The 25,031-nt window shown below is 44.0% G+C and overlaps 1 protein-coding gene and 1 non-coding gene across 5 annotated transcripts in view; both read right to left on the bottom strand.

Annotated features, from left to right (window-relative positions):
- Positions 1-208: 208 nt before the first annotated feature.
- PRPS1 (phosphoribosyl pyrophosphate synthetase 1) overlaps positions 209-25,031 on the bottom strand; it is a 41,212-nt gene continuing 16,389 nt past the window's right edge. For 3 of the 4 annotated variants that reach the window (XM_068962426.1, XM_068962427.1, XM_068962424.1), the window contains 5 exons: positions 23,865-23,963; positions 22,626-22,750; positions 19,323-19,496; positions 16,280-16,439; positions 14,264-15,694 (listed from right to left, as the gene is read on the bottom strand). In XM_068962426.1, the coding sequence (XP_068818527.1) occupies positions 15,602-15,694; positions 16,280-16,439; positions 19,323-19,496; positions 22,626-22,750; positions 23,865-23,963 (651 nt within the window). In that variant the 3' untranslated portion in view covers positions 14,264-15,601. Of the gene's footprint in view, positions 227-14,263; positions 15,695-16,279; positions 16,440-19,322; positions 19,497-22,625; positions 22,751-23,864; positions 23,964-25,031 lie in introns of those variants that run through there. The other variant, XM_068962425.1, reaches the window with a different exon arrangement.
- Positions 6,909-6,981, bottom strand: TRNAG-CCC (transfer RNA glycine (anticodon CCC)). The gene has a single exon. It is a non-coding gene; the product is annotated as a tRNA-Gly (tRNA).

Genomic DNA, 25,031 nt, shown 5'->3' with positions numbered 1-25,031 from the left:
GAGAAAGCAGCTCCCTTCAAAATGAATTCATCTCTTCTTGGAATCCTCCCTTGAAGCTTTGACCATGTTGGTCCAAAGATGCAAGCTGAGTCTGTGAAGGCTCTGTTCTTTTATCATGCACCAATGACAATATGAAATGCAGGCCAGGCTGTCAGGGGCACAAGGTGGTACCTGGGGTGGATGGAGAAAGCCTCTGATGTGTGGCCAGGCAGCAGAGTCTTCAGTCCTAGAATGATCAAACGAAGCATGGAAAAGCTGCCCACAAAGTATATTGAGGTTGGGATGATGGTGAGGGGTTGAGGGGACAATGACAAGCAAGAGAAGTCCCTCAAGGCCAAGACCAATGAAAACAAGTTGAGATAAAGGGTTGGAGGGGAGAGTAATTACCAAGCAGGCCAGAGGGGAGTGCCGGAAGCAGCTGAAAGGATATGATGGGGGTTGGAGGGTTAGTGGGGACTGGAGGGAGGGAGTAAATAAAGCCAGGTTATTTAATTATTCCAACTTCGCCGTTTCTCAGAAGAGATTTGCAGTAGCTTACCAGGGCTCACAAGATAAAACAGCATAGATTAAAGATAGAAAAACAAGAGTGGGCAGAACATAGAGCCAAGAATAAGGGTAGGAATGCATACCATCAAAACCTCTGCTCCCACCAAGGGTGGGCCTGAAAGTCACCTCTAAGCTTTCTAGCAGCAAACAGGAAAGGGGAAAGAAATCTTGGATACAATTCACAATGTCCAGGAGATAAAAACAAACTAATTGCTCAGAATGGCAACTGTTTCCAGTACTCAGAACAGACAGGAATTCCTCCCGGGGTGGGGGTGGGGGTCCTCAGAGAGGATGCTGTGGGATACAATGAACAACATCCTTGACGACATCCTTACAACAGCGGTAGCAACAAGTTTCAAAGGACTGTTTTTCATAAGGACCCTGAGGATCGGTAGCCTGTATCCCACTGCAGTCAGGCAATTAAATGCTAAAAATAGCGTGTGAAGGTGCAGAACTGTGTGGCTAGTATGTTCACACTGGTGGGAAAAGAAGGTTATATATAGGCATACATATGCATAGGGCTACTCCGGAAGAATAAATTGGTAACAGAGATTGCCTCAAGGGAGAGGAAGTGGAGGACTGTGGCTGGGATAGGAGAGACTTTCTTTTCATAGTATACCATTTTGTACTGCTTGGATTTTTGTTAACCATGTCTTATCTCTTCAATAAAGGCATTCGTTACTAAAATTATAATGACATGCACAGTTCCGAGGGTCAGCTGGGTTTTTATCTCTGAGGCACAGACAGGCCGAGGATGTTGGGAAGTTCTCCTTGATGTTTATGGAAAGTTAATATTTATTGAGCAACTCCTGGGTGCTAAGAGCTTTCATTTCCATTTGCTTGTCTAATCCACACAATAATCCAGAGAGAGAAATCTACCTCATAGACAATCAACTCAGTTTCCTTGGAGAAGAGACCTGAGTTAAACTGCTTAGTTTTCTTCAAACTATTGATTTTTCTATGAGAGGTTTGAAAATTGGGAAGAAAAGAACCAGCTATGAGGAATGTAAAAAAGCAGTTGCACAGGACTTACTTATATCACAGAAATCACTCATTTTTTTCAAAACTTATTCATTTTAATCTGAAATGCAAACTTAGCTGGGTGCCCAGTATTTTTTTAGCTTTTTACAAATGCAGATCTGATTGAGAGAAGACAGTATATTAGTTTCAGATGTGCAACATGATTCGCTATACATATATTTTTTGAAATGATTACCACAATAAATCTACTTAACATCCATCCAGTATTTTTTTCATGTTTTTTAATCGATTATGTAACTTGAAGACTTTTTAGGTATATTTAAACCATATATAGTACATCAGATAGAATTATTTGCTATATATTCTGGAGATTGAGACCACTATTTTACTGTTTTGTTTTTTTTTTCTATTCTGTTTTTTTGTTGTTGTTGTTGTTTGTTTTCCTTTTTCTAACTTCCTGTTGGTTGCTGCTAAGTCACTTCATTCGTGTCCAACTCTGTGCGACCCCATAGATGGTAGCCCACCAGGCTCCCCCGTCCCTGGGATTCTCCAGGCAAGAACACTGGAGTGGGTTGCCATTTCCTTCTCCAATGCATGAAAGTGAAAAGTGAAAGTGAAGTCGCTCAGTCCTGTCCGACTCTTCGCGATCCCATGGACTGCAGCCTACCAGGCTCCTCCGCCCATGGGATTTCCCAGGCAGGAGTACTGGAGTGGGGTGCCATTGCCTTCTCCATCCTGTTGGTTACTTGCATCATTTTTAGATTTTTATTTTAATTATCTGTAGTGCTTTTGGGGTTTAGCTGTTTGTATAATTTTTCTAGTGGCTTCTTGAGGCATTATATAATATATGTTATATATAATAATATAATAAACTTATGACAGCCTAATGGTGTCAATTCTTTTCCAGTCTGAGTGAAGTATAAAACTCTTATCTCTCTTTACATGCCATTATTTGTAATATAGTGGTCTTTTTTCTTATTTTCTTACATTTTTTCTAGCTTTAATAAAGTATAATTTATAAATATATAATTATCTTAAATATTACTTCTATATATGTTGAGAACCACATTAGACATAGCTATGTTTTGTTTCAACCATCAAACATAATTTAGAAAGCTCAAGAAGAGAAAGCAAGCCCATTACATTTACCCATGTTTTTGCTTAACCATGTTCTTTCATTTTTCCTCATGTTCTAAGACTTGATTCCTTCTTTTATTGATTCCTTTCTGCTTGCATGCGCACTTGCTTCAATTGTTTCAGGCTCTGTGCAACCCTATGGACTGTAGCCCACCAGGCTACACCATGGGATTCTCCAGGCAAGAGTACTGTAGTGGATTGCCATGCCTTCTCCAGGGGTTCTTCCCAACCCAGGGATCGAATCCGCGTCTCTTATATCTCCTGCATCGGCAGGCAGGTTCTTTACCACTAGCACCACCTGGGAAGCCCTTCTTTCTGTTTAACCCCTATTAACTCAGAAAATCTTTTTCTTTTTTTAGGGAATTAACCTAAACAGCCAATTTTGTTGCACATTTCTGTTAAGCAAAGTTTTACAGTGCTTCTAGAACCTTGGCATCGAAAAAGGATGAGAGTTCCAGAAAAACATCTATTTCTGCTTTATTGACTATGCCAAAGCCTTTAACTGTGTGGATCACCTCAAACTGTGGAAAATTCTGAAAGAGATGGGAATACCAGACCACCTGACCTGCCTCCTGAGAAATCTGTATGCAGGTCAAGAAGCAACAGTTAGAACTGGACATGGAACAACAGATTGGTTCCAAATAGGAAAAGGAGTTTGTCAAGGCTGTCTATTGTCACCCTGCTTATTTAACTTATATGAAAAGTACATCATGAGAAACGCTGGCTGGAAGAAGCACAAGCTGGAATCAAGATTGCCAAGAGAAATATCAATAACCTCAGATATGCAGATGACACCACCCTTATGGCAGAAAGTGAAAAGGAACTAAAGAGCCTCTTGATGAAAGTGAAAGAGGAGAGTGGAAAAGTTGGGTTAAAGCGCAGCATTCAGAAAACTAAGATCATGGCATCTGGTCCCATCACTTCATGGAAAATAGAAGGGGGGAGAGTGGAAACAGTGGCAGACTTTATTTTTTTGGGCTCCAAAATCACTGCAGATGGTGACTGCAGCCATGAAATTAAAAGACACTTACTCCTTGGAAGAAAAGTTATGACCAACCTAGGCAGCATATTAAAAAGTGGAGACATTACTTTGCCAACAAACGTCTGTCTAGTCAAGGCTATGGTTTTTCCAGTAGTCCTGTATGGATGTGAGTGTTGGACTATAAAGAAAGCTGAGCACTGAAGAATTGATGCTTTTGAACTGTGGTGTTGGAGAAGACTCTTGAGTGTCTTGGACTGCAAGGAGATCCAACCAGTCCATCCTAAAGGAAATCAGTCCTGAATATTCATTGGAAAGACTGATGCTGAAGCTGAAACTCCAATACTTTGGCCACCTGATGTGAAGAGCTGACTCATTGGAAAAGACTCTGATGCTGGGAAAGATTGAAGGCAGGAGGATAGGGGACGACAGAGGATGAGATGCTTGGATGGCATCACTGACTCAATGGACATGAGTTTGAGTAAGCTCCGGGAGTTGGTGATGGACAGGGATGCCTGGCGTGCTGCGGTTCATGGGGTCACAAAGAGTCAGGCACAACTGAGCGACTGAACTGAACTGAACTGAGAACCTTACAAACATCCCTTCCCATGTATGTCAGTGACGTTGAGTTTGTGCTAATGCGGCCCTCTGCTGTCTGCAGAGAGAAGGGCAACACCATAAATCTAGAGGGTGTGGCAAATTTTTCTACACTGAAACAAGGCAGAGCAGTTGATAAATTACATTCAATTAGCACAGTAGCTGATCCCCAAACTTGGGGACTTGTAATGCCCTAGCTTTTTTCAACTTCAAGATACTCTTTCCTTCTCTTCTCACAGAAATGTGTAGTGAGATAGTTTGAAAATGAAACTTATGTCAAACTACATTTTGGATATTTAGTGACAAACTCTCTCCTTAACCCCCAAACTGGGAGACAACTTGTAGCTTCATGGAAGTAGGTCTGGGCATGGCAGTCGGTACCATTTGCCAGAGAAAGGAAAAGACTCACAGGGGCCATCCTGGAATATGGAGTGGTACTAGCCTGGAACCCTCCAGGGCCTTTATTCTGCCATATGAAGGAGGAAATACAATAGCGTCAGAGCTGAGGGGCCAGGTCCACCTTAACCTGTGGAGAGGAGGCTGGCTTTCCCATGAGCATTGCCTTCTGCTCCATCCAGACCTTTCCCCAGAAGAGTCTTGAGTCAGGGCATGAAGGGGGGCAGTGGGAGCTGAGTTTGCTTCCAAGCAGGAGAAGGAAATCTGTCAAAAGGGAACCTAATGCATATTCCCAGGAAGCATGGGAAGGACACCACAGCACAGCTACTATCCCCACTGAAACTTTTCCTTCTCTTCCCCCGACCCATGACAATAAAATTACCAGTACCAACTCCTTAGTGTTCCCCTGCAAGGCTTCCCTGGTGGCTCAGACAGTAAAGAATCAGCCTGCAATGCAGGAGACCCGGGTTCCATCCCTGGGTCGGAAAGATCCCCTGGAGAAGGGAATGGCAACCCACTCCAGTATTCTTGCCTGGAGAATTCCGTGGACAGAGGGGCCTGGCGGCTACAGTCCGTGGGGTCGCAAGGAGTTGGACATGACTGAGTGACTAGGCAGGCAGGCAAGAAGGAGGAGAGCTCACACTTACTGTTAGGAACTGTAACAGGCACTTGACATAACTGATATCCTTTAAGAGTCACAACAGCCCTCACACTAACCATGCTAATACCTAAGCTGATTGAGGGTTGGTTGGCCTCTGTGTCAAGCATTGTTCTAAGCACTTCGCATAAGTTGTTTCATGTAATCCTCACAGCGCCTAGACATAAGGCCCTACTGTTATTACCCTTTTCTAGACCACACAGTCAACAAGTAGGAGAACTTGGATTTTAAGTCATGTTTGGGGGCTTCCCAGGTGGCACTAATAGTAAAGAACCTGCCTGCCAACACAAGAGACATAAAAGACGCAGGTTCAATCCCTGGGTAGGGAATATCCCCTGGAGGAGAGCATGGAAACCCACTCTAGTATTCTTACCTAGGAAATCCCATGGACAGAGGAGTCTGGTGGGCTACAGTCTATAGTGTCGCACAGAGTCAGACATGACTGAAGTGACTTAGCACAGCTTGACCCCAAAGCCCACGTTCTTAGTCACTATACTAAACTTTCGGTAAATAATGGAACTCAAATTTCAACCCAGGTCTGTGAAGAACTTGCAAACCTAAGGTGCCTAGGTGAGAAGGTCAGATGAATAGAAGTTGTGTGAAAAACTCTACCAGCCTGTGCATGAGGGGACAGGTGTGAGCACACACATACACATGCACTCATGCTCACACGCTGAAGAGAGCTACAAACCAGTCAAGGTGGATCACCAGCTGTTGCTGCCCTTCTGCTGGGCCACCATGTAAGAGCCACAGAGGCAGTAGCTACTCCAGTGTGGAGAATGTGGTTGAAAAGGGCTGTGAGGAGACTTGTGGGGGTACTAGTAATGTTCTTCATCTTTTTTTTAATCTGGATGCTAGATGGGTTCAGTGTGTGAAAATTCATTAAGCTGTAAACTTGTGAATCGCACACTTTCCAATATGTTACTCATCAATATAAAGTTACGGTTTTTTTCCAAAGGCAAAAGGAGGTTTAGGAAGATGATAATTAAAGTGCTAGTCACTCAGTTGTATCCGACTCTTTGCGACCCTATGGACTGTAACCCGCCATGGTCCTCTGTACATGGAATTCTCCAGGCAAGAATACTGGAGTGGCCATTCCCTTCTCCAGGGGATTTTCCTGACCCAGGGATCAAACCTGTATCTCCTGCATTGCAGGCATATTCTTTACCATCTGAGCCACCAGGGAAGCCAGGGTAGACTTAATTTTGCCGATTCCTTCAGCTAAGTAAAACTGACAACTCTGGACAGTTTGTATGAAAAAAAACACAAGAGACTTTGAAAGATGGAGAAGGCAGACAGGCTAGGGGTTTTTGGACTCAAGCAATGACACATGGTGGTGAGTCTCCTGAGTTTTCTTCTTGCCTCATTTTTTCACCCTTGGAGCTCAAGAAACTGACAACCTGGAAAGGCTAATGGTTGCAGATTTAAAAGCCCCAGGAAAAGTCGTCTCTCTCTAGGAGGGGGACAGCTTAGCAAGATAGAACACTTTATTTTTATCTTTTTACTTTCATTTATTTATTTATTTGGTTGCACCAGGTCTTAGTTGCAGCATGCAGGCATGTGGGATCTTTAGTTGGGGCATGTGAACCCTTAGTTGCAACATGCAGGATCTAGTTCCCTGACCAGGGATGGAACCTGGGCCCCCTGCATTGGGAGCACAGAGTCTTAGCCACTGGACCACCAGGGAAGGCCCAAGACAGACCATTTTAGATAAGAAGCTCTCTAGTGTCGCTGAGCACATCCACCAGCAAAGGCTGAGTAGGGAGCAGAGATTTTAACGTCAGGCTCCCAAGCTCCCACCTGAGTCCCTTGCCAGACAGGATGCCAGAGAAGGCAGAGGAGGGAGCTAGGTGGTAATTTGCTCCCTGCTTGGGCATCAGTGGAGACCACGTGGGGAGCCAGGACTTCCACACCCACAAGGTGGTAATTCGACTACTACACTTCCCTTCCTGGCTAGGTGCTGTCAGGCGCTCTAGTAGAGAGTTAAGACTTTCTCTGTCACCCAGCAGTAACAGAGCCATACCCTTTCCACCTGTGATGTCTATTGAGCAGTGGTAATGAGGAATTCCTATGCCTCCCAGCCAGGAGGTATCAGTGGAGACTGGAACACCCAACCCTGCCCACCAGTAACAGGGAGGTTCTCTACACAGTTGTCTGTGGAGGCTGAGTGGGGACCTGTGTTTTGACCCCCAGCTGGCAGTCCTGTGGTGGTGCCCCAATCCCCTCCCCTTTTTGCACTAGAGCCCTGTCAGAGGGAGCTAAGCTGAAACAGAAAGCTTAGAAAAGACCCCATTAAATTCGATCAGACACTACAGCAAAGAGGATCTAAGGAGGGCAAGTAAGCACAAAAAGAGATGCTCAACATCATTAGCCTAGAGACCACAAATGACAACCAGGAGACATTACTACACACCACTCAGACTGGCTAAACACAAGCCGAAAATCCAAATGGTGACACAACCAAAGGCTGCGGAAAAACTGGGAATGTTAAAATGGTGCAGCCGCTGTGAAAACCAGTTTGGCAATTTCTGAAAAAAAAAAAAATGAAACATGCAACCACTATAAGACTCAGCAACTGTGTTTCTGGGCATTTATCCCAGTGAAATAAAAAACTTCTGTTCACACAAAAACCTGTACATAAATGTTCACAGCAGTTTTATTCTTAATAGCACCAAACTGGAAACCAGATGTCCTGAGACGGGTATACCACGGAACAAACTATTGATAACATGCATTTAGTATTAATAGCCAGAGAATTAGGCTCCGTTTAAAAAGAAAAAAAGTCAGTCCCAAAAGGTTACATGCTGTGTGATTCTATTTACATTACACTCTTGAAATGACAAAATTATGGAAATGAAGAACAGATTAGTAGTTGCCAGGGACGAGGGAGGGTGCAGGGGTGGCAGGGAAGCGGCTGTGAGGGCTCCCGGTGGTGATGGCACTGTCTGTATCTTGCTTGTGTCAATATATTGATTCTGGTTGTATATTACACTCTAGCTCTGCAAGCTGTGACAAGCGGGAGAAAGTGGGTAAAGGGGGTATGGGATCTCTGAATTATTTTTCACAACTGCATGCAAATCTGTAACTATCTAAAAATGAACATTTTAATTAAGAAGAAAACAAGGATCCCATTCAGCATGGACACAAGGCTCTGAAGCCTTTGCCCTCCTTTGCAATGAGTCTCCCATTGCCATTCCTTAGCTGGGTTGCTGATGTAGCCTTCTAAATCTGGCCTTGGACCCTGTTAAACTGTTACCATAGAGTTTCTGTAGTTCACCTGCTGTTTCCGCTCTTGCTTCATTCATGCCTACCTCCCAAATACACCAAAATCATCATCCCTGTCATGGAGCAGCAGATTATGGGTGAAGGCTTTTTACATTCGTCTCCCTTAATGGACACATGCTGTTGTAAACTGTAATTTTTAAAATATCCACCTTTCTTTCTTGTAGAGCCTTCTATGTTGGCTTCCATTTATTGTTCTCTTTTACATAACCTATAATCCAGGTTTCTACCTTGTGCATTTAAATCTCTTTTTACCTTTCCTCACTGTTCCCTAGCTTTCCTCCTGTTCCATATCCTCCCCCCACTTTTCCTTATCCTTTGGATTCAAATATCCAAGATACTTCAGGCTGGCCCGGTTTGCAGCCCCACTGCCTCATGACTATCAGGAAAAGACATTTGGGCAAAAATATATTGATGACCACAACCTCTCCACAGGCAGCCCCGCCCTCCACAGTGCCAGCAGCCACCAGCTTCTGTTGCGTTTTGCTGCCCAAGAGTACAGATTGGTTTTCTCCCTACCAACACTTCTCTCGCCCTGGCCACCTTCATCTCTCCCTTGGACAACTGCATGGCTCCATAACTGACCTCTCTCCACACTTAGCTCCACCCAATCCATTCTTCACATACTGCCAGTCTATTTTATATGTCTGGATCTGATCCTGTCAGGTCCCTCTTCAAACTTTCAGTGGTTCTTCTCTGCTCCTAGGATGAAGTTCATACTCCTTAGTATGTCTTACAAGTAGGAAAGCATGTGATAGCTTCCTCAGTTATCCAAACCAGGACAGCGTGTAAGGGGGTGCTGTTACTATGTACCCTGGGAAGGCAGGCATCCACTCATTCTTATACCATCCTTTATGATCTGGCCTTACCACCCCCGTTACTCATCACAGCTCCCCATCTTACCTGTAAACACACACACACACACCCCAGCCCCATTCTTTTTTGGCTACCCTGGGTCTTCATTGCCATGCAAAGAATTAGTTGCCCCAGGGCATGGGGGATCTTAGTTCCCCAACCAGGGATCAAACCCACATCCCCTGCATTGGAAGACAGATTCTTAACCACTGGACCACCAGGGAAGTCCTCCTCAGCTACGTTCTTTTTTGCTATATATTTTTTTTTTTTTGCCTGAAACTCTTCTCCCCAAACCCCTTTGGCCAACTTGTAAGCAACTGCTTTAAGTCAAAATGTTTTCCTTGAGGAACCTTTCCCTGACTTCCACCACTGGCTCAGGTGACCCTCTTGTGCTCCCATCGCACTTGGCTCTTCCCTCATCATAATCTCTATCACACCAAGTTGTAATGCCTTATTTCACCCTCTAGACAAGCGCTTTGGGTAAAGAACAGTTTCCTTTCTCAGTTCTTAGCATCTAGCATGGCACTTGAAATGCGCTTACACTGTGTGCACTTTCCTCTCTGCTGAATGAGTGAGAATTGAGCACTGTGTTGTCACCCTGACTGCTGGCAACATAAAAGGGAAGAGGGGACCTGGAGAGCTCTAAGCTCTTAGCAGGTGCTTTGAGCCCTGAGCAGGTTTGGCTCCCCCTGGTGGCAGCTGAGTAGTAGTAACAGGCCCAGTTGGAAACGGCTGCAGGACAAGGATGGGAGGGGGAATCCTCCTCAAGCCCTCCTCAGCAGCTCTCCCCATTGCTGCAGCCCCTCCTGCATAGTAAGTTCCCAACCCCTGTCATCAGATGTCCTACCCCAAGAACTTTGAGGATGAGAACTACAGTTCAGTGGAGTGGCTCCAGGCTGACTTACTGCTCTGGTATTGCCCGGGTGAAACGGACAAGGCTGACTGTTGTTTTTATATCCAAACCATTAATCAAAACCCCAATATGTGTGTGTGCTCATGGCAACTGTATGGGTGAAGTGACAAGACCTGGCTGCAACAGCAGGTGTGGAGGTAAACTTGGAGAATAGATACAGAATTGAGCCAGTTAAAAAACCAAAGGATAGAGAGGAATGGGACAAAGGCTTCTTGTCACTCCGCAGGGCTTCAGAGATTTTTGTCTCAAAAGGAGCCTTCCTCTCCATTTGTTTTTTTTTTTTTTTCAACGTATCACTCTTTACCTTTTAAAATTTTTACTTTTTGGCCATGCTGTGAGAAATGTGGGAATCAGTTCCCTGACCAGAGATCAAACACGTGCCCCCTGCATTGGCTGTGCGGTCTTAACACTGGATTGGAAGTTCCCCTTCCCATCCCTTCTGTTTTTCACAGGTGGCTGCCTAGCTACTGGAGAAATGTGCTGGGGAAAAGACTTTGGGGAAAGGGAAAGATGAACAGTCAGACTCTGATGGCTGGCTTTGGTCTCCCTCCAGGCATGGGTTGGGGACAGTGAGCTGTCACTGGGGGGCATACAATAGATCAGCAGCAAAGTGGAGCTAGCCACAGGGACTCAGCTGGAAGAGGAGCCAGCTTTCTGAAGCTCTGGGGCAGGTAAGGTTACCCAGGGTTGGGATGGAAAGTTTCCCTGCCCCTCTGGGTTTCCTTTCATTCTGCAAGCTAAAAACCAAGGGAACATACTCAAAAACACAGGGCCTAAAGACCTTCATGGCATAATCAATGTCCTTAGGAACATCAGAGGCTAAGGGCATCCAGGCAGGAAAATGGGGTAGGGGGGAATGGAAGGTGGTGGACAGGCCCTCGGTGCTGAGACAGGAAAGCAGCCTCGGGAAGGGAGAAGCAGTAGGGCCTGTTCAGCCCCTGCAAGGCCTTTGCAATCTTAGAGGCCAATTCAACTTCCTGAAAGCTTTAAGGAAAGAACCCTTGCTTCTTTCAACCTCTGTAGGTTGATATCACCCTCTGTATCTCCCGCCCTTCATTTCAATCCTTCTCATTAACATACATTCAAGGGAGGGAGGGGAAGTATTTATACCCGTGACTGATTCATGTTGATGTATGGCAGATACCAACACAACATTGTAGAGCAATTATCTTCCAATAAAAAGGGAAAAAAACATACACTCAAGGGGATTCCTGGTGGTCCTGTGGTTAGAACTCAGCTCTTTCACTGCCGGGCCTGGGTTCAATCCTTGGTTGGGGAGCTAAGATCTTGCAAGCCACAAATTGCAGCCAAAAGAAAAAAAGCATACAGTGGGCCCAACACCATCCAAATGAACCAAAAGAAAGTGAAAGTGAAGTTGCTCAGTGGTGTCCGACTCTTTGCGAACCCATGGACTGTAGCCTACCAGGCTTCTCCGTCCATGGGATTCTCCAGGCAAGAATACTGGAGTGGGTTACCATTTCCTTCTCCAGGGGATCTTCCCGACCCAGGGATCGAACCTGGGTCTCCTGCATTGGAGGCAGACGCTTTAACCTCTGAGCCACCAGGAGAGCCCCAATGTGACCTCAAATCAGTCTCTTGGTTATCAGATTTATGGGAAACTGACTTTACACTGCAATTTCCTTGAGATTTGACAACTAACATCTGGCCTTACATTCAATTTTATCCCTGAAACAAGTTTTCCTAACACAGGGTTTTCTTAACAGCATAGAAGTCTGAGGCAGCTAACATCACTTGCCCCAGCAGAAATCAACCCAGAAGGGCAACCCAAGAACCAATGGCAAGGCCCGATGGATCCCAACTCTCATGTGTGCCTAGTACAAGGGATCTGAACATACTTGTTAGCATCTTAACTCCCCTGCGGTTGTCCTACCAAGACCTAGACTTTGGAAAAGGTGATTTTTTAGAAGAAATATTTGAACCAAGCAAGATTTTACAGAACATCAAGTCATCAAAAATCTGTCATAATTTGGAGAATTTGCTTTATTTTTAAACAAGGCGTGTAAGACTTGCAAGAAAAGCCCAAGAGAAAACAAGCCTCAAGAATAAAGCTGTAGCTCCATTTCAATCATGACTGTCAGAAGAACCTGTTTCAGGCTTCCCTTGTGGTCCAGTGGTGAGGACTCCACGCTCCCAATGCAGGGGGCCTGGGTTTGATCCCTGGTCATGGAACTAGATCCCACATACGGCAGCTAAGAGTTCACATGCTACAACTAAAGATCCTGCACACTGCAACAAAGATGGAAGATTCTGCACGCCACAACTAAAACCCAGCATAGCCAAATAAGTAAATTTAAAAACCCTAGTTTCCTACAATGGCAGGTGGATTCTTTCCCATGGAGCCACCAGGGGAAGCCCCTTTGGGATCCTTAGAAGACCCCAGACACAGGGCCCTCCTATAAGGACCTCTTTTGGTCCTTGATGCACAGGTTGCAAAAGGCCTGTGCCTTTTTTCATGGTAATGAAAATGAATCCCTGGCAAAGGCAGGGCAAGGGAAAACCAGACACAGAGGAGACTGGGGCTCAGGGCTGCAAGAGCCAATCATCAGGGCTGAAGAAGCATCCACCTCGAGACCGGAGGTGCAGACTCAAGCCAGGGTAGGGGGCTGGCTCCAATTCCTGACTGCGGACATAAGGGCTATTCTTGCAAATAGGGTACTTACACTTTTAGTGGTCTCCAGTCCAAGTGGTAGGCCCTCGGGGTGGCAATACAGAGCTTTCTATCTTGCCCCCACACCTCACAACGTGACTTCTTTCTGGAGGTCTCTTCCCCTTCCCCCACAACCAAGAGGGAGATGGTAGGAGGGCAAGTTAACAGGAGAGCTTTTTGCTTTAATTTCAACTTTTACATGATTCTAATAACCCTCAGGTTAAGGGCTACATACTACTGATGGGCAAGTTAATAAAACTCTTGAGCAGAAAATGCTTTTATTCCAAATCTGGAAAAGCCCCAACTTGAGATGAAATAAACCTCTGATAAAGACATTAGGTTTGAGAGTTGCCTAGTTCAGCCTTGGTCCAAGTAATCTCCTTTTCTCCGGTTCTAAGGGTAAGGGGAGGTGAGGGCATGTGAAATCAAACCTGGTGATGTCTTTTGCTCAGAAGTAATTACACGGCTATTAAGGCTAGTCTCTTCTCAACTGTGCTTTCCTTGCAACTCCATTCAGCTTTTATGCCTCCTCCCTGGCCCCTCCAGGCCTGTTCCTGCTACTGTTCCCCAGTTAAGAATTGCTTGCCATCCAGGACACTTGGGACTCTCACTGGAGGATAAAAGAACAGTTCTGGCAGTACTTCAGGCACTATGCTGGGTGTCACAGGGAATTGAATCCTGACCTGCCCTCAGGCACAGGAATCAAAGATGGGGGCTAAGGGCCTTTCCTGAGGGCCTCAAAAGCTCATCCTAGGAACCGGATTGCCCAAGAGGGCCCAGAGTAGGGGGTCCTGATGTCAAAAAAATTCTGACATAGCAAACCCTGATTCAGTGACCCAATACTTCAGGAAATAGCAGAATAAGCAATTTATGGCATCAGTGTTCCACGTCAGCTGGCCCCAGATCAAAGACCTGAAAGCAAAGAGGCCTAGAGGGTCAGAGGAACACATTTCACAGCTCAATTCGGTTCCCTTTTGAATCACTTTTTCCAAAAGATCATTGTAAATACCCTGATACTCAATATACAACAAAAACAAAAGCCGAACCAGGCTTCAAAGACAAGGCAGCACCCTTCACAAAGCTCTAGAAGCATTTAGTTTCTCAAAAAGTCAGTGTGCTGATTTGATAATGCACACACACACACTCACACAAAAAACCCTCATGTAACATTTTGGAATGCATTATAATTAGAAGAGCTGAAATTAAATGCTAAATGTATGTCAACTACAGATGGAGGGAAGTTTTAACCACATTTGGCAAAACTGGCTCAAAAAATGAATAAATTATAAAAACTACTCCCTTCCTCTAAGAAAAGACCTAATTCCTAACATCAGGATTAAGAACCAGAGATCCAACAGGCATATACAGCCTATAACTTAGGTATAATGCAAAGAATTACACTATACCTAGTTCTCAATTAACCCCAGGCATCTTCAATTCTTATAACTGAAGAAAAGTGCAGCTGTGTCTATTATTGGCTTAACAATACAGTTAACAGCTTGGAAACAAAGAAGTAAGAACCATGATTGGGCGGCCAAGACACCTAAACCAAAGCTTCAGCAGGGAAACCAGTACAGATATAGACCCACAATCAAAGAGATAACTTTATTAGTTTCTTCTACAAGAGACAGTAATATCAACTTTTTTAAAACAGAAATCTCAGGTCATTTGAGAGGCCAAATAGATCCAAAGAAAGATGATAAACAGTTAAATTAATCAAAAGGCACTACACCACCACCTAAAACCTACTACCGCAGTGGTAGTGGGCTAAGGAAGATTAAGCTACAGCAGAATCATCTCATGTTAATGTTACAGATCACAGAGCAGGAATTGAGTTTGCTTTCCAGAAAACTATGGCACAACAATCACTTGGGACCAAGTGGATATTTGGCCAGGAAAAGAAGATCAGGCCAAACGGAAAGGAATAGGGACAAAAAAGAATCCAAGTGACAGAATCCAAGCAAGGGGTGGATGGATCAGGCTTTTTCCTCCCAAGAATCATTTGCTCTATGGTGGGTTGCTTCCCCTCAGGCTCCTGCCCGAGGGCTTCTCTAGCCTTACAGGGGCTCAGCCACCAGATCTGGGTTCGGGTTTCCCTAGGCTCTTGCATAATCTAGTACAGACTTTAGAGAACTTATCACACATTGCAGGGTGGGGGCAGTTGCTGAAGCATTCACATGCAAAGTAGTCTGAGCTTCCCCAAACATATTTGGACACTCTACACAAAGCTTTCCAAAGTCCGACATCTTGTAGAAGCTGAACAGTTAAAGCTGCAAGGCTCACAAGATCAAAGAAGCCAGGATGAGACAATACAGGTAGAAAATCCCAGCAGCTACTGTCACTCTATATTTCTATAACGTATTGGGTTGACCAATAAGTTCATTCAGGTTTTCCCATAAGCTGTTAAGGAACAACCCAAATGAACTTTTTGGCCAATACAATAGTAGTATCGCTCATATAACTGATGTGGGATGTAGAGAACTACACTGCAACAAGCTGGGTCTTTTGCTGGATTTTTCATCAAACACCAAAGAAAAAAACAAGGGGTGGGGCTCACTTTATTTTTGAAAAGCCTCAGGAGTTATTCTATTATAAAGGGACATGGCTGAACAGATAGGAGACGGACTCTCCATTGTGAGTTCTCCTGATGGCTTCCGCGAGGATCATGGAGATGTCAATCACCTAGGAAGGCAAGGGGAGCATCGGGTTAGTATACAGACAGAGATGATTGACTGGCCATTGCAGACACTGATGAGCAGCCCAATGAGGGGCCTTCCTCTTAAGACTGTGCACTGTGCTGTTTCCCCAAGTGAGCCCACAACCAGCTGCTCTTCATACTCACATTTTAAACACAACCAACCACTTAAGAAAGAGTCAAAATGACAGTGGAGGAAACACTCTTGACTCACCAAGATGGTGGTGGGCTGGCATTTAAAAACCAGTTTGAAGGTTTTACATTATGTTTGCAGGGGCTGACAGACAAGAGTGACACACACAAACGGTAAAGCATGGACCTGATGTGCATCACAAACACTGGGAGAGTCTGTTAAAACACAAAATCCTGGGTTCCATCTTCCAGAGAGTCTGAGGTCAAGCTGTTTGAATTTTTAGACACATGATCCTTCCTTTTGGGTCACAGATCCTGATGGCTAACCCTTGAGAGCAATGGAGGAAATCTTCAGAACCCACCCAGAGACCTAATTCAACACATGTAATCACCTCCTAAATACTCAGAGGAGTCTTGTTTTGCAAGAATCTCAGTCTCACCTGTATTTTGGAGCAATGCTTCATCTTATCCTCCTGAGGTATGGTATTGGTGACTACTACTGCTTCAAAGCATGCATTATTAATACGAGAAATGGCTGGGCCAGAAAAGATTCCATGAGTCAGGATAGCATAAACCCTGGTGGCTCCAGCTGAGAGAAGTCTAGAGGAAAAAGGAGAGTTGATTAGGAGTAGTCTTACTTGTTACTATAAAATCCAAGTTAGTGAAGAGGAATGTTTTAGTTAGCTTGCACTGCCATAACAGAATACCACAGACTGGATGACTTAAACTAAATTTTATTTCTCGCTTGTTTCTGGAAGTTGGGAAGTCTAAGATCAAGGGGCCAGCAAGGTAGGTTTTGTTCTGAGACCTCTTCTCTTGGTTTGTTGGTGGCCATCTCACTATGTGCTTATGTGATCTCTTTGTGTGCACAGATCGAGAGGAAGAATGGGGTTGGGAAGAGCTCTCTGGTGTCTCTGCTTATAAGGACACCAATATCATCACGAGGGCCCCACCCTCATGCCCTCACCTAAACCTAATTACCTCCCAAAGGTCCCATCTCCAAATACCATCACACTGGGGGTTAGGGTTGAATTTTCAGGTGATATAGTTCAGTCAATAACTTATCTGAATAGGTCTGGATTAGTGTTAAAGGACTGTGGCACAAACAGCTATGCTCAACAAAATCTGTCTCTTCTTCTTTCTAGTACACAGCTAGACACTTCCCAGCCTCCCTTGCATAGTTAGGTATGGCCAAGTGACTTAATTCTGGCTATCTAAATGTGGACAGATTCTTATAAAAAACTTCCCATGGATGATCCTCCATGCTCTTTTCCCTTTCTGGCTGGCCACAATGGAAATGTTAAAGACGCAGCGCCATAAGACTGAAAGGGGCATACTTGCACTGGAGAATACCATGAACAAGTAACTTTACTGTATTAAGGGAGTTGATCTGTTATGAGTAATTAGCATTATCTTACTAATATGACAGATAAAAGGAGTTTTATAAATTCATACTCCAGGATCCAAGCCAGGAAATCACTCTGCATACAAGTGTTTTTTTTTTTTAAAGCGCGCGCGCGCACACACACACACACACATACACACACACACGCACTGGAGAAGAAAATTGCAGCCCACTTCAGTATTCTTGCCTGGAAAATCCCATGGATAGAAGAGCCTGGCAGGCTACAGCCCATGGGTTGCAAAAGAGTCAGACACGGCTTAGCAACTAAACAACAACATATATATATATATATATATATATATATATATATATATATGTATGAGATTTTTAAAAATTATGAGAAACAATGCTGTCCACAGTGACTTGGATTATAAGCAATGGGGAGCCATTTACAGTTTTAAAGAAGGCATGAGGGGAATCTAGTTTTAGGAAGATAAGCCAGTGGGGCAGCAATGTGAAAGATGGACTGGGAGGTAAGAGACTGGTAAATGGCAGCAGAGAAGAGAGGCAAAGTAATTCAGAACAGCGCAGGCAAATGATGAGAAAGAGTAAGAATGAAGGAAGTAGCAGCAAAAATGGACAGTCTAGAGGTAAGGCCAGGGTTTCCCACTTAGGTAAAATATAGTCTACAAGCAATAAATGCTGGAGAGGGTGTGGAGAAAAGGGAACCCTATTACACTGTTGGTGGAAATGCAAACTAGTACAGCCACTATGGAGAACAGTGTGGAGATTCCTTAAAAAAACTGGAAATAGAACTGCCTTATGACCCAGCAATCCCACTGCTGGGCATACACACTGAGGAAACCAGAATTGAAAGAGACACGTGTACCCCAATGTTTATCGCAGCACTGTTTATAATAGCCAGGACATGGAAGCAACCTAGATGTCCATCAGGAGATGAATGGATAAGAAAGCTGTGGTACATATAAACAATGGAGTATTACTCAGCCATTAAAAAGAATACATTTGAATCCGTTCTAATGAGATGGATGAAACTGGAGCCAATTATACAGAGTGAAATAAGCCAGAAAGAAAAACACCAATATAGTATACTGACACATATATATGGAATTTAGAAAGATGGTAATGATAACCCTGTATGCGAGACAGCAAAAGAGACACAGATGTATAGAACGGACTTTTGGACTCTGAGGGAGAGGGAGAGGGTGGGATGATTTGGGAGAATGGCATTGAAACATGTATACTATCATGTAAGAAACAAATCGCTAGTCTAGGTTTGATACAGGATACAGGATGCTTGGGGCTGGTGCACTGGGATGACCCAGAGAGATGCTATGGGGAGGGTGGTGGGAGAGGGGTTCAGGGTTGGGAACTCATGTACACCTGTGGTGGATTCATGTCATTGTATGGCAAAACCAATACAGTAAAGTAAGAAAATAAAATTTAAAAAAACATAAAAAATAAATAAATATGGGAATATATTTCTGTCTGCTCAGGGCTATGGATTTCTTACCTTAACCTGTTTTAAAGAACTATCAAAAGTAGATTACTCAGGGAATTCCCTGGCAGTTTGGTGGTTAGGACCCCATACGATTTCACTGCCAAGGGCACAGGCTCGATCCCTAGTCAGGAAACTGAGATCCCACAAGCCGCAAAGTATGGTCACTCAGAGAGATGAGATAATTTCTCGGAAATACAGTGCTGCACAACACTGTGACTATAACTAATGTCACTGAGCTGCACACTTAAAAATGATTAAAATGGGGAATTTCCTGGTGATCCAGTGATTAGGACTCTGTTTTCACTGCTGTGGGTTCAATCCCTGGTCAGACAACTAAAATCCCAAAAGCTGCACGATCCCCCCAAAAACAGTTAAAATGGCAAATTTCATGTTGTATACAGTCTAGCACAATAGCAAGGAAAAATAAAACTAAGAAACTCTAGAGGAAAAAAAGTAAGAATACCCGTCAATCTACATGCATTGCAATTCAAGCCTAGGGTGACAAAACAGTCAGTTAGAATTCCCTAAACTGAGTTGCAAAGAGAATCAGCAGGCTTAGGGCAGTCAGACAGTAGTTTTTCACGTGCAGCGCCCAGCCCCACCAGCAGGCACTCACTTGTCAGCTGCATGGCAGATTGTGCCACAAGTGTCAGCCATGTCATCCACGAGGATGGCCACACGGTCCTTCACGTCCCCTACGAGCACCATGCGGTCCACTTCATTGGCCTTCTTCCGTTCTTTGTGAATCAAGGCAAAGTCCACATTCAACCGGTCTGCGATGGAAGTCACTCTGCAACACCGGGTATTCACAGTTAAAACCTCACTTAAAACCAGTGTGTGTGTGTATCTTAAGACAAAGAAAGGAACTAAAGGATGGGCTTATTTTCTAGGTGAGAATACTCCATGAAACTCAACGGGACCCAGGGTTGGAAGAAAGTAACTGCAATTAATTGGCATCACAAATTGGGTTTCATAGATGAATGGCTTCATACTCCAAGATGCCTCCCACATCTTAAGAGTAGTTTATGAATTATTAGTCAAACTTAGATTAAAATTCACTCTGGGTTACAGTAGGAGATAGACAACTAACTCTCAGCAATCCCAGGAAGCAGTATAATGAATGCTAGGGCATGTTCGTTTACTGGACTGGCAGAAGGGGAGAAATATACAACTTGGTTAACCAATGCCGGGAGTGTCGACGGTCCCATTATGACATGTGAATGTGGTGAAAAGTGAACCTGAATTTGGTGGGAGAGAAGCAGTGCCCAGCCTGTTCTGTTGTGCCCTCATCACACTCTCCTCAGTGATCTACCAACTGTTGATGTCAACCGTACCTGGACACCAAGCTTGGGAGTTCCTTTAATGACTGCTAGAAAGAAAGTTATACCAATTAAGCAGGCAAACTGGGCATCTTGCTGTACAGACCAAAGGATTTCCAAATCAAAACAATTCCTTTTGTTTAAATTACAAGGTAATACAAACCAGACTAGAAGGTGGGATAGAAGACAAATCTGTCTGGTGACAAAGTATCACGTAATCTCTCAAGCAGCAATCCATTCAGCGCATGGTTGTGCTGCCTGTGACATCTGCGGCCACATTCCACCCTGCCATCTTGTTATGTGTGAAGAGGCCTGTGCTTTGGGCTTTGTTTCTTAATGGAGTGCTGATCCAACCGAGTATCATGTCCTATTTCCCTTGTGACTACGCTCACATATTTTGAGTTTGTGCAGAATACGGGAGAAGCTGTGACCATATAATAGAGAACAGACAAGACTTGGACCACAACCTAGGCAGCATCTGCACCTGATCTAAACGCCCCATATCCTGTGTGCTCTCCATCCCTACTGTGTGGGCGCATAACATCAAGAGTCACCCATCTGCTTGGAATGATTACTTAGATGAGGCAAATGCATGATCACTTCGTTCAAGCATCCTAAGCCATCCATACTCAGTGGCCAACAAACTCAGTGCCTGACAAAGTATGAACGGCTCCAAAAAGTCACTCCCTGTGTCCTTGAGGGGAGAACTGCATGCAGGTCACAACTGCACAGGCATTTCTACCTAGCCCCCAAACCCTGCCAAGACAGATGTGATAGCCACTCACTTTGAAAAGATTCCATCACTAGAAGAAAATTACAGGACTTCCCTGGTTAAGAATCTGTCTGCCAATGCAGGGGACACGGATTGGATCCCTGGTCCAGGAAGATTCCACATGCCTCAGGGCAACTGAGCCCATGCACCACCACGACTGAACCTGCGCTCCACGACAGAAGCCACCACAATGAGAAGTCCACACCGCACAACTAGCCCCCACTTGCCACAGCTAGAGAAAGTCCAAGAGCAGCAATGAAGACCCAGGACAGTAATAAACAAATAAATGATTTAAAAAAGAAAACAGTAAACACAATTATGGAGCAATAAACCATCTACTTGGAGAAGGAAATGGCACCCCACTCCAGTATTCTTGCCTGGAGAATCCCATGGACAGAGAAGCCTGGAGGGTTACAGTCCACGGGATCACAAAGAGCTGGAAACGACTGAGCGACTTCACTTTCACTTTAAACCATCTACTGAAGGCAGTTTTTCTGTACCCAACTTTGGAAAGAAAATTGTGCTTGATTACTTATTTCAAATGAGACTGTTTTCTCAGTCTCTGTGGAAGATGATCTTCACAAGCATGACAACCACTGTGAGGGGGATGTGTTTTAGGCTCTATCTCTAGTGTCATAGATGGTAACTAGCAACAACAACAGACTCGCAAAACCATGCATCTGGCTGGAGAACAGAACTCAAGCTCTCAGCTTATCAGTTCTGTTGAAGTTCCTGAAATAAAGAGGTCGTTGAGAAATAGTCATTGAAAATTTGAATGACTTTTGCAAAGATGTGAATTGGCATTTCCTAATCATCTGTGTTTTGTAGCTCTTCATTCTATTTCCACAACAAGAAGAACATGCGTCACACTTCTGAATGCATTACTAACGAGTGAGCCACTAAGGAAATGAAAAGCTCTTAGTCTGTACCACGTGAGCTGAAGCACTGCAACTGGCAATCCCTGGCAATCAGTTTGTTTCGACTGTTCAGCGCTTGGCTTAAAGAAAATCACACTTTCTTTTCCGACCTGCTTAGTATTCTAATTCAAAAGGTCAAAATGGTTTAACCAACAACATTAAGAGGTATGCACAAAAGGTTGTACATGAGTACTAGGCTGCTTCAGTCTGTCCGACTGTTTGCGACCCTCTGGACTGTAGCCCGCCAGGCTCCTCTGTCCATGGGATTCTCTAGGCAAGAATACTAGAGTAGGTGGTCATGCCCTCCTCTGGGGGATCTTCCTGACCCAGGGATTGAACCCGTGTCTCCTGCATTGAAGGCGGATCCTTTACTGCTAAGCCACAGGGGAAGTCCATGTAAAAGCTTACTTGTTCACTATCATCATAGGTTTTGATAGCAAGTGGCATTCATTAGAAAATCAAATTGCCTCCTCCTAATGGGTCATAGCGCTGTCACTGACCCTGCAGTGCTGAGTCACTGATGGATTTTGGTCAAGCCCATGATGCCAGACTATTTTGTGCCCCTCTGCTGCTATCTTATCTTTCAGGCAGTGACTCAGGCCAGTAAAACCATATCCAGCCCATGTCCTAAGCTATCAGAACATCCATATACTTAAAAACTGTTGCTTCTCAGTATCTTGTAATCACCTATACTGAAAAAGAATTGGAAAAAGACTTTATATATATATATATATATGTAGTCTTTATAGTCTTTTTCAGACCACTTTGTTGTATACTTGAAACTTACCATTGTAAATCAACTATACTTCAAGAAAAGAAAAACTCAGTTCAACAACAAAAGATCACTTCCTGACACAACTGTCTGAAAACTTTCCCTACTACGTTGGGAATAATATGAATTTCAACCATACCTCTTTGCTCCTCCAGCATCAGGTGAGACAATTGTGCAGTTCCTCCACTCAGAGATGTTCTCCCTTATCCACTTGAGGACCGCTGGCTCTGCATACAAATTGTCGACTGGGATATCAAAAAAGCCCTGCAGAAAGAACGAACCTGGGTCAGTTTGGCTTGTTTCCCTTCTCTTCCATTTACAAATAATGAACACAAAGAGAATAGTAACTTGCCCAAAGAATACTTTACTGGAACATTCAAACTGATCCGAAAACATGCCCAGTATGGCAGACTGTAAAAGCAGACTCCTAGAGTGTGGGTTGTGCAAGAAAGCCCAGCCACAAAGTGAACCCCCGGATAACCCGCAACTGACCACAGCCATATGAACAAGCTCCTGAGGAAAACAGCCAAGTCCAGCCAAGATCAGAACTACCCAGCCAGTGTGCAGACCCAAGGGGTAATATATACTTACTACCTTCTGCCACTCAATGTTGGGCTGGCTTGTTAAGAGAGCCAAAGCTAACGGTACACCAGTTAGAGATGCTATGGTATATAAACCTAGTGGAAGGCATTTATAATAAATGGTCACAGTAACTAGCAGTCAGGAGATTTGTGTTCTAATACTAGTTGCTACTGAGTTGTTGTACTTCACAACTTATCTGTCCCTCTTCTATAAAATGGGTATATAATCATCTGGCCTGTATCTCACTGAATTCTCAGAAGCCTCCAAAGATAATGATTTCAAAGTCTCTTTAAAAAGTTATCAACTATAAGGTACTATTCTGCTCCCCAACTCTTTTAATGCTAGAAAGTAGGCTCCAATATCTATGGTTCTAAATTTAATGATAACAATAACAACTCCCATTTATTTCATATCTTTCATGAGCCAGGTGTTTCACTATGAATTTTATTTCTTGTTTGATTCTCACGATAACAAAGCAGTGTGTATTCAGAGAAGTTAAATAACCTGCCCAAGGTTACAAAGGTTGTAAGTGTCAGAGCCAGTCTTCAAACTCAGATTGATGCCAAAGCCTACTACGTTCTTCCCAGAATCCCAAACTGCCTCCCTGTACAATCAGCCCACATGACTAAGACCATGAACTATGCTTCAGGTGAGGATGCTGAAAATGTCATCAATGTCTAGTTTGAGTTGTACTTGGGCAGTTTTTGCTACCCTGTGGTTTTCAGCATTCAGTCCTCTCTTACCCCATGTCTAATCCCTAATAATCCCTAAGCTAATATTTAGCTTGCAATGATACCTGAATTTGAGAAGCATGAAGGTCCATGGTGATGATATGATCCGCGCCTGCTACAGAGAGCATATTTGCAACCAGCTTGGCTGAGATTGGAGCCCGGCTCTAAGAGGAGGGAAGGAAAGAGGAAAAAAAGCCAATCTGAAAAACAATTCATTTGCTCAAGAAGCATTTATTTATTGTATACCTATTGTGTTTAAGGCACTGTGCTACCAGAAAATTCATACAAAGTGATACAGCCACTGATTTTCAGTTCATCACAATCTGGCACAAATAGGAAGTGGAACATCATTTTTCCAAATCAGGATACATACGTCAGAAAAAAACCTTCCCAACCTTTCACTTTCTTCATGTACATATTTTCAGCCTATTAAAGTCTTTCCAATGCTCAATTATTTAAATTAGGCAGACTGTATACAAATCTTTTTTGAAAGAATTGTATTAAAATCTCTTTTAAGACATACATACTCAAACCTGTGCAACATCTAACATGTCAACATTTTAAAGGCACATCAAAGGATGAAAAGTATCAGTTCAGTTCAGTTCAGTCGCTCAGTCGTGTCTGACTCTTTGCAGCCCCATGAATCGCAGCACGCCAGGCCTCCGTGTCCATCACCAACTCCCGGAGTTCACTCAGACTCACGTCCATTGAGTCAGTGATGCCATCCAGCCATCTCATCCTCTGTCGTCCCCTTCTCCTCCTGCCCCCAGTCCCTCCCAGCATCAGAGTCTTTTCCAATGAGTCAACTCTTCGCATGAGGTGGCCAAAGTACTGGAGTTTCAGCTTTAGCATCATTCCTTCCAAAGAAATCCCAGGGTTGATCTCCTTCAGAATGGACTGGTTGGATCTCCTTGCAGTCCAAGGGACTCTCAAGAGTCTTCTCCAACACCACAGTTCAAACACATCAATTCTTCGGCACTCAGCTTTCTTCACAGTCCAACTCTCACATCCATACATGACCACTGGAAAAACGATAGCCTTGACTAGACGGACGTTAGTCGGCAAAGTAATGTCTCTGCTTTTGAATATGCTGTCTAGGTTGGTCATAACTTTTCTTCCAAAGAGTCTTTTAATTTCATGGCTGCAGTCACCATCTGCAGTGATTTTGGAGCCAAAAAAAAATAAAGTCTGACACTGTTTCCACTGTTTCTCCATCAATTTCCCATGAAGTG

The sequence above is a fragment of the Capricornis sumatraensis genome, chromosome X, assembly GCF_032405125.1.
Source record: "Capricornis sumatraensis isolate serow.1 chromosome X, serow.2, whole genome shotgun sequence".
NCBI lineage: Eukaryota > Metazoa > Chordata > Mammalia > Artiodactyla > Bovidae > Capricornis > Capricornis sumatraensis.
This window is presented reverse-complemented; position numbering and strand designations above follow the sequence as displayed.